Genomic DNA, 9,815 nt, shown 5'->3' on the forward strand with positions numbered 1-9,815 from the left:
AGAGATTCAGAAGACCATCTCACCCTTCCGAGTAAAGTTTGCTTGGAGAAGAGGTGAGATGTCCTACTCGGCTCATTACATCCGGTTCTGATTTAGTCTCCTTCGCAGCTGCTCGGGCCGAATTCACGAGGAGCGTTGCGTGTCTTCGCGCTCCTCGTGACTTCGGCCCGAGCAGCTGCGAAGGAGACTAATTCTGATTCTACAATGCAGTAATGCGACATTCTGCATGCAAAATGTTATGGGTGCCGTTACCAGTTATTGGCGCTTAGATACGAATAGATCAGCACCAAGCTTAAAAATATGTTTCGAGTTATATCAGAGTTTTATCTTGTAAGATCTTTATCCAATTCACCAGTCACTGTGAGTCCAATGATGATTGGGAATACTGTGCCGTGTAATTGTCAGGAGATGTCCGTAGTCATTTTTGAGTCCAGGCCAGTACTCTTTTCTATTGTTTAGGTCGCTAGACTCGTTCCCGTCCTATTCCGGAAGTGCAATCCCTTCACCAGCCAACTTGGGTACTATGAACTCTAACGCTGACTCGCCGATATCGGGTCTCTTGATTCCAAGTCCAGAAATGGAACGAGCAGCATCTTCAGCCGGAGGCCTCAGTTCGGACAACTCAAAGGAAGTATTTTTAAACACTAAGTCACCGCTGCGCAATTTAGCCAATCAGCTTTCATCTAGCTTACGAAGCAATCGATCAAGCAAAAGTGAGAACCAAACTCGCAATCATCACAACCATCATCATGATCATCATCAATGCCGTCACGGGAGGGGACATCACGGAAGTAAAAGAGAAAATTGGAAAAGCAGATCAGAGTTTATCTTGACGTTGATTGGTTACACCGTCGGTCTTGGAAATGTGTGGTTATTTCCCTCATTGTGTCATAAAAATGGCGGAGGTAAGATACCATCAACCCTACCGGTATGGGTCGGGGAAATGGAATGTGCTGTAGTTAATTCGATCACCTATCCCCAGTGTGGCCTGGCCTCAATAAGGGAAGGCTCTTCTCCCTCATACATGATGTGCAATTTTCTTTGATATCCCTTCTTAGTATATACTAAAACAGTGGACAGTGTTGAACTCGCGCGCTGATTGGCTCTTCAAACTCCGATATCCTTGTGCTATTTTCCTCCAAGCAACTCGGGAAAAAATGGCGTGCCGATTTGCATCCGTGACAAGTGAAGAAAACATTCAAATTCATTTTTTGTGCTGTATATTATCTCAATGTTTTAGTATATACTAAAACAACTATCCATCTCAGTGTCGGTGGCTAGCCACCTCCACTTTGGTGAATAGTTGCTAACTATCAAAGCCACCACACTCCCCTGTTATTGTATTAAAACAGAACATTGTCTGGCATAAATAAAACGTGAGATGAATTAAACGGCCTGCTTCAACCAACCTCGTCCCTTGGTTTTCAAGTTCTCGTCATAGCTCAACTGCTTAGAGTATCCGCCACATGCACCCTCAAATGGTCTACCTAGTTCACGATCAGAGGCCGGTTGCTCGAAGCCTGGTTAGCACTAACCGTTGGTTAAGAGGTATTAAAACTTATGGGTTTCCATGGTATTTAACGCCGGCTAGCGCTAACCATGCTTCGAGCAACCAGGGCCAGATCGTTCCAGCATAGTCAATTCTTTCCACAAGACTCAGATCGTTCCACTTAGAAAAAGACAAGAAAACATTCTTATCCAATGAAAACGCAAAAAAAATCCTGCTGGATGCATGTCTATTTGACAGAATGAGTTTACACAAAGGCTCTCTAGATTGTTTTTACGTGACGTCACGGCAGCCATGTTGGTGTACGTAAACAATGCAACGGCGGCCATGTTGGTGTACCCAACTAGTCCTCTGGGAATTGAGCTCTATTATCATGCAAACGTTCTCCTTTGTTTCGGTGGAGAAAAAGGTTACCGATCACATGAGTGCAAACACTCTATTGTCGCTGACTGTAATCGAACTTTTCGACATACAGGTACTCTTGCAAAAATCTTTCCTTTAGTTTTCCTTTCGAAAGGGCACCTTATTTAAACTTTCAGGTGTAACAGTTGTTCTGTTATGCACAAAGGAATTTCAAGTTCGCCATTTTGAGTTAAGTCTACCCTAATTGTTTTAAAGATTTGTTATCTGGTTATTTCTAAGTGGAATGATCTGACTGTTTGTGGAAAGAACTCGCTGTGTAACGATATGACTGAGTATGATTTGACCGGATACCCATAGCAAGTGAATTGTAGCCTCCCTCAAAATTCGAACAATATCGACAATTTCCTAAGTCCGCTAACTGTTCACTAATGTTCGACCCACACCATCTAGTCTTAGAAAAGTTACTACTCAATCAATTTCGTCTGCCATTTGAAATTTCCGAGCCTTGCGAACCCATAGACAAAAGATCATTGATCCAAGATCACTTAGATCATGGTGCATCAAAGGAACAGAAGAATCATTTCCCGGGATTCATCGCTTCCTTTGATGCACCATGATTCAAGTGATCTTGCATGTCGAATTTGAAACTTGAACGTCGAATGTGAATTGCCAAATTTTTCACTTCGATGTCGAACTCAAAAGCTGGATGTCAAAATCAAAACGTCGTCGATGTCAAATCCAAAACTTCGATATCAAATATGAAAATCAAGACAAATTTGAAACTCGGCGGAGTTTTATTCTCTGGAAAAGACCGTGCATAAATCCGTGGGAAGGCGAGGGAATTTCTCTGTACCCTCCAATAACTAATACGCCATGGGTTTTCTTTGCAGCATCTTTTCTTATCCCATACGGAATCATGTTGGCACTTGAGGGCATACCACTGTATTACATGGAACTCTGCATTGGACAGCGGATGCGGAAAGGCTCTGTTGGAGTATGGAACGAAATTTCACCCTACTTGGGTGGGGTTGGAATCGCTTCCGTGATGGTGTGCTTTTTAGTCTCTCTCTACTACAACGTAATTATTGCCCGATGCGTTTTTTACTTTTTCAAATCGTTTCAAAATCCTTTGCCTTGGTCTGAATGCCCTCTCGAACCAGTGACTTTCGGCAACGTCACAATGATGAAGCCTGTGGACGAGTGCGAAAATACATCGCCGACAAAATATTTCTGGTATCGAACGACCTTGCAGATATCAACAGGGATTGAGGACAGCGGTGGAATCAACTGGAAGCTCTACGCATGCTTAACTGGGACATGGATTCTCATTTGGTTGTGTATGATGAAGGGAATTAGAATAACAGGAAAGGTAAGATTAATACTACAACAGCAATAACGCGGGCTCATCTGCGATAACTCAGCGCTTGTTGTTTTATTTCTACAGATTGTATATGTTACAGCAACATTTCCTCTGATTCTGCTGATAATCTTTTTCTTCCGTGGAGTTCACCTTGAAGGATACCAAGAGGGGCTGGCCTTGCTTTTTATCCCTGAGGTACAAATAACAAGAACAGTACTTAACTAACAGTTTCAACCCTTCAACCCATCCATTTATTCCTCCATATCAAACGCGTCATACATATATACGACGTGATCCCTGCGAGCAATTCCACATCCTGGATTGGCCAAAATGGTTTTAACCCAATTCTCCCTATCACTCACAATGTCTGCCAACTGCAATTATTATCTCTGTCGTTTACGCATCGCTTTTCGCTCAAAACGCGGGCCGCCATATTAAGGGAATGACCAAAATACAAAAAAAATCACTTGTTGTGATTGACCTTACAGTTTTTAATCTGAAATTGCTCTATACATCAAAACAATAATTTAATTCAATAAATTGTATTAATTAAAGTCGACCAAAAACAAAGCAGAATTTCCGATACAGTATGCCTCCTAAAATAGGTCAATCACTTTCGTTTCCCTTACTTTTTCTACACAGTTTAATCGTCTAACAGATCCACTCGTGTGGCTGGAAGCTGCTGTACAGATCTTTTACTCTCTGGGAGTGGCTTATGGGTCACTAATCGCCTTCTCCAGCTACAATCCCATAAAAAATGATTCAACAAAGGACGCCATCACGGTTTGCCTCATCAACTGTGCGACATCAATTTACGCAAGCGTTGTGGTGTTTTGTTTCATCGGCTTTCAGGTACTTTGATTAACATTTCATGGTAAGGGTGATTTGAATATTTTCCACCACCTTACTCGCACGGTAGTCTGCTCCGTGGTCCGTTGGTGAGAAGAGAATGTGTGACGAACCAAACCTCCAATAGTCACCGCCTTACTGCAGAGCTCGAAATTATCCGTCATCCGGTCTTCCCAGACTGACCAGAAAGTTTACTGGCGACTAGTGCTAGTTTTTGGTAAAATGAAAAGGTTGGTTGCCCGAAGAAAAAACAACGGACAGCCCAGCCAAAAATTGAAAATGTACTTAGTACATAGGCAGCACTCGACGGTTTTCTGTTGTCAATAGAGAGATGTAGCATCAGTTTGCTTGAAACGCGAACGGCAAAAGTGACCACGTAACCATGATTTTCTCGCCATTTTCTACGTTTGCCAGCTGCCGCTTGCCGTTTCTACGTTGGAAGTAGGCATTTTCGCGTTTGCCGTATACGCGAAAATTTCTTCTCGTTTTCTTCTACATAAGAAGTAGTTTGCGGAAGAAAAGTACCCCCAAACCATTTTCCGGTATTTGGCATACCGGAAAATGGAGGAAAAAATTAGGTTTCATGGTTATACATCGTTCATAACTGACTCCTTGCCGCAATTTTCTTTATGAAGTCACGTTGACTCTCTGTTGACCCAAAAACAGCTTCATCGAAAGTAAGGGTAAGGAATTTCATTTTAAAAAGCGGTTTTTCTCAAAATTAAAAAAAAAAAAAAAAACTATTTACGATTTAAAATACAAAATAGCTTACCTTGCTTCAGTCTTGTGTGTCTGTCTCTGGTGCGGTTTCTGGTTAGGTTTAGGGTTAGGGTCGATTAAGGGCGATTTTTGCCGGTTTTTGGTTCCTCTTCTTTCCTCTCTATATATGCTTTCCCAAGTTTGGGGACCGAGACGAAGCCAAGATGTACAGTTCAGATAGTCATACATCGAGCTTAGGATACCTTCGGATAAAGCGAAAGCAAATTAGCGATGGTCTTACTAGCCTGAAGATATGAAACGTTCAAGACCACATTGAATGTCTATTCAATATCGAACACTGGGCAGTTTGAATGTCGATGCAGCTTACGCTTGTTGTACCCTCAACGACTTTAAAAGATCTAAATTCTCGTGAATGACTCGTTATCTCCAAAAGCACACAGATAAACTTTAAGGGAATGCTCAATGTACATCCGACTTTTAGTCTACCAGACTTAGCCTCAAACCTATGGCTTTTCGAGTATAGCCAAACTACCTGCGAGCGACTAATCATTGTCGATTGAATTTTGAACGCATTCAACGTGTGTCACAAAAGGCGAAAGCTCCCGGCAGTCAAACTGTTTTGTAACCTTTACAAATCTTTCCTAAGCTCCCAGTTGCTCCCAGCTTTCTTGCATCGGCAGGTCTCTTTTACAGGTCACAGGTCACAGGTCATTGTTTTCCTTATACAGAAAGCATCCTAAACATTCATAATAGCTAACATTAGGCCTAAAAACTTTCTTTAGGCCTAATTAGGCCTAAGGTATGAATGTTTAGGATGCTTTCTGTATTAGTAAAACAATGACCTGTGACCTGTGACCTGTAAAAGAAACCTGCCGTTCTTGCATGCTGTAGCTACCATATTCCACATTTTCAAAAGGGTGAACAACCACGAACAATCGGGATCAGGCGTTTTTTTTTAAAATGTAACCTGTATAAAATTTCCTAGGAAAAGAAAGCATTCAACGAACATATTCCCCTATTTGCAAGAACAGAGGTCGGCAACATATTATTCGAGGGTGCGTTCGATTTTGAAATCTTGATCTTCGGATTTCCAATCGAACACCAAATGCTTCCTCACATGGACTTCCAATTAGTGAAATCCACGACAAAATCCGTTTCCAGATTTTGAGATCCATTGGAAGTTTGAAGGTCCAAATTTTAAGATATAAATCCGGATTCTTCGAGATGTTTTTCTTTTAATGTTATGGGGTGTTTCTTTTAGGCGGAAGACAAAATGCAACAATGTCTGATGAAAAGAAAGGAGCAGGTTTTGCGTGTTCTTAACCAAACTGGTACCAGCAGTATAGGTCAGCCAATAAGTTTTGAGGAAATGAACGACGGGCTATACCAAGAGCTTGCCCAAAACGCGTCGCATTTGCTCAACGAGACACTTATCAAGTGTAACAAGACGGAATTCCTAACGGTAAAAGCTTAATATTTGATTACGCCGATAGGCACTAGAAATTCTTGGATAAGAAGAGTGTCGATACGAAAATAGATGTATCACTCGATGGGTTCACCGCTTAACTCAACCGCCTCGGTTGATAATTATCGATCGCATTATTTTTAAGATATGCGCTATGTTTTTACAAAGCTATCATTTCGATTAAAACTGAAAAGGCGCGAAAAAACTGAGAGATAGGTGAAAATGCGTCTTTGTCTTGGAATTAGCGGGGTTGAACCAGACTCTTAGTAGTAATTGCAAGACCAGGAAATCTACATCAGCGTCGTGCAATTTACAAATGCATGCTGGTTGTAAGTCTGAGTGTACAATGGAGACATTCATAGTGGCGTGCGGCTCGGCCTTTCTGGTTTCTCGCACTCGCGAAGGAAAAAGGTTCGGACCCAACCCCTACCCCAATGTAATGCGCCCGTTCAGAACCAACAATCGTGCTACATAGGTGGAATTCTTGGTTTGCACTCACGTGATTAAACGGCCATGTTGGTGAACAATACAAAAGCTGGGAGACACAACTGTCCTGGAACGCGAATTGGTCTCTTCCGGTGGCCGTCCACGTCTCAAAAACGCGCGTGCTTAAGCTCCCTAATAGCGCCAAATTCCCAAAAGACTCTTTCGCTGTTGTTCAGTACACCAACATGGCCGCCAATAACGTCAGGTGCAAACCAAGGATTGATCCTCGCATTTATCCAATTGAACAACTTTACGTGGTTCCAACGGGATTTGAGCCCACGACCTCTGCAATTCCGGTGCAGTGCTCTTCCAACTGAACTATGAAGCAGGCCAATTTGTCAGTGGGCTCATGAGTGCCCGTGCAAGGACTGATGAATGAAAGAAATGTATATTTTGCCTTTCGATGAGGGAGACCTTTTAACGTTTTCCATAAACACATTTCGAAGCCCAAACACAATATACTAATTTTATTGTGGTGTTTTTGTCTTAATAGTTCCCAGCAGGCACTGGGCTCGCCTTTATTGTCTTCACAGAAGCCATCAATAAGATGCAATTTGCATCGTTGTGGTCTGTCATGTTTTTTCTCATGCTTATCACTGTCGGCATTGACACCGAATTTGGAATGCTGGAGGGAGTGGTCACACCCGTCATTGATCAGAAACTTTTCCCGAAACTCAAGAAAGAATACATATCTGGTATGCGTTCCTTTTTTGTTTCATCCATTTATGCACTATTCATCTTGGTTTAAAAAGGATATTTGCGTTATTTTCCAGGTCTACTCTGCTTGGTCTGCTGTTTATTGAGTCTGCCATTGGTACAAAGATCAGGAGAATACTGGATGCAGCTTTTCATCGATTACTGCTCAGGAATCTCCTTGTTAATTATTGCGTTGGTGGAATGTATCGCTATCTCGTATGTTTATGGCATTGATAGGTAAGTAGACGAACCGTGACATAGCCCTTAAGGGTCGATGTTCACTTTGTCTTACCCACGGCTAATTTGAGTGAAAACGTTTCACTGATCTAATATTTGATTGTTCGTTTTTTCAGATTTAGTGACGACATCAAGTATATGACGAACAAGCCACCTCGCTTTATTTGGAAATGGTGTTGGAAAGTCATATCTCCGGTCTCTATATTCGTTGTTCTCGCAATGAGCATCAGAAGCATGTCAAAGGAAACAGCACAATACAAGACATGGGACGGAGAGAGGGTGAGAATAACGAGAATGATATCGATAACGATTATCCCGACAATGGTGAACATTTTGGTGTTGGCGACGTAAAATAGGGCTTTTAAACTGATAGCTTCTTATATGGTCATTCTCATCTCGAATCAGAGCCAAGAAAGGCAAAAAAAAATCTTTTCTTTCGTCGTTTTTTGGATGGTTTCTCAAGAGTGACGTCCAACATCAGGATCCCCTGAATCAAATATCTTTCTTTTGGGATATCGTTTGTGTAGACAGTCATGAATAAAAACGCCCCCCTCGCCGAGTATTTTAAAGTAAATTAATCCCATGCGCAACGTCTCCGACTTCGTCTCACCCGAAAGTGCATCCGTGAACATTTCAGTTAATGCTGAAAATAGCAAACTACAAATAACAATGATCACATCAAAAAAGTCAGGGTCTTTTTCAACGCAAACGATAACAATTATTTTCCTTGCCTCGACCTTCACCCGTTTTTGCATGGTTCTTGGTAAACTACTGGTGCACATGCGCAACTGAGTGTAATGATAAAGTACACAATGCCTTCACTTGACAACTATGTTTGACAAAGCGATCCGTCAAGCATTAGGAAGGAACTGTATATCCCTAGTCATAGGTTCGTGCAATTAAGTGATAACCAGACATTTTGTTTTGATTTTCAGGGTGAAACAGTGCCGACTCCTTACCCCCCCTGGGGCAAGTTCCTAGCGATATGTTTGACCCTTGTGGCCATTTTCTTCATCCCTGCGGTGGCACTTTTACGTTACTTCCGGGTTATACACATGAGAACACCCGAACTTCCGGCCGTGGTATTAGAAGACGATCGCTTCAATATGAATGACTTAAACTCCTCTGAGCGACAACCTCTGCACGATGATAACAACAGGCCAAAAAAGACCAAGAAAATGAGAAAATTGAGCTTGGCCAGAAGAAAATTTCGACTCGAAGAGAACTTAGCAGCGGAATCTTCTTCGGAAACGAATAAAAATGGACCGCTAAACAGAGTGATAACCGCTAATGGGCAGGTATATCAACTGGTAAACCAGCATAACGGTGCTGCAATGTTTGTTTAACATTTAGATTTGTTAATTTAAGCCGGAAAAACAATTATGGCATGATATTGCTGCAAAATCAGAATATGCTCGTTTTCTTGTGTCAGTCGGCAACGAGTAATTACTCTGGAAGTACTCTTCGCTCCTCCCTTCCCGCCACTTTGTAACGTTATTGTATCTCAACTGTCGTTTAAACAAACGCTACTGGTAAAATAAAACTGATCTTAAAAGGAGGCCAAAAGCGAAAGGTTAGGAGTCAAATATTGCATCATCGGAAGATAAATAGATGACCCAAGTAAGGTGTCACGTTGCCATGCAACTGCTGAGTAAAACGAAAGATAAGGCCAGTCATCTATTTCCGAAAACTTAAACGTTCCCTGTTATTTCTCTGCAAACTTGACACAGTACTTTTGAAAACTCTCACGTATTATTTTCTATGGAAATTGTCGGAGAACAAACGCTTACTGCTTTCAATTTTTTTTACGTTCATTAAGTAAAGTAAGACTTTACTTAATGAAACATTTTTTAATGTTAGCGCTGCAACGTGTGCGCATTGTTTTAGTACTGAGTACATTTTTCTACAATTTTTAGAAGACTACGAGAATAAGGGAAGGTTTTAACGGCCTAGCTGGTTATTCTGTTATTTTCCAAAAGGATTAGTTTAGACGAAGCTTTGTAAACGTTAAGCAGTTTATTTCATCGATCGTGTAAACAGATTGCATATTGAAGTTCCCTTGTTAACTGTTAGTGTCCATTCTTGAGACATCTGCAGTCACTTTCCTAATTGAGCTTTTTATGAAAGAGCTC

At 41.5% G+C, this 9,815-nt stretch overlaps 1 protein-coding gene and 1 long non-coding RNA gene across 3 annotated transcripts in view; one reads left to right on the top strand and one right to left on the bottom strand.

Moving 5' to 3' along the window:
• Positions 1 to 444: 444 nt before the first annotated feature.
• LOC137992600 (sodium- and chloride-dependent transporter XTRP3A-like) overlaps positions 445 to 9,815 on the top strand; it is an 11,362-nt gene continuing 1,991 nt past the window's right edge. Inside the window, exons 1-9 of the mRNA XM_068838032.1 lie at positions 445 to 905; positions 2,761 to 3,239; positions 3,315 to 3,425; positions 3,873 to 4,082; positions 6,061 to 6,261; positions 7,244 to 7,445; positions 7,524 to 7,683; positions 7,800 to 7,962; positions 8,619 to 9,815. The exon at positions 8,619 to 9,815 is cut by the window's right edge and continues 1,991 nt beyond it. Of these exons, the coding sequence (XP_068694133.1) occupies positions 524 to 905; positions 2,761 to 3,239; positions 3,315 to 3,425; positions 3,873 to 4,082; positions 6,061 to 6,261; positions 7,244 to 7,445; positions 7,524 to 7,683; positions 7,800 to 7,962; positions 8,619 to 9,029 (2,319 nt within the window). The 5' untranslated portion in view covers positions 445 to 523 and the 3' untranslated portion in view covers positions 9,030 to 9,815. The remainder of the gene's footprint in view (positions 906 to 2,760; positions 3,240 to 3,314; positions 3,426 to 3,872; positions 4,083 to 6,060; positions 6,262 to 7,243; positions 7,446 to 7,523; positions 7,684 to 7,799; positions 7,963 to 8,618) is intronic.
• Positions 3,283 to 9,815, bottom strand: part of LOC137992648 (uncharacterized) — a 28,926-nt gene continuing 22,393 nt past the window's right edge. For both annotated transcript variants that reach the window (XR_011121729.1, XR_011121728.1), the window contains 2 exons: positions 4,852 to 5,041; positions 3,283 to 3,420 (listed from right to left, as the gene is read on the bottom strand). This is a non-coding gene — a long non-coding RNA (uncharacterized lncRNA). The remainder of the gene's footprint in view (positions 3,421 to 4,851; positions 5,042 to 9,815) is intronic.

This window comes from Montipora foliosa, chromosome 1 (assembly GCF_036669935.1).
Source record: "Montipora foliosa isolate CH-2021 chromosome 1, ASM3666993v2, whole genome shotgun sequence".
In the NCBI taxonomy this organism is placed as follows: Eukaryota; Metazoa; Cnidaria; class Anthozoa; order Scleractinia; family Acroporidae; genus Montipora; species Montipora foliosa.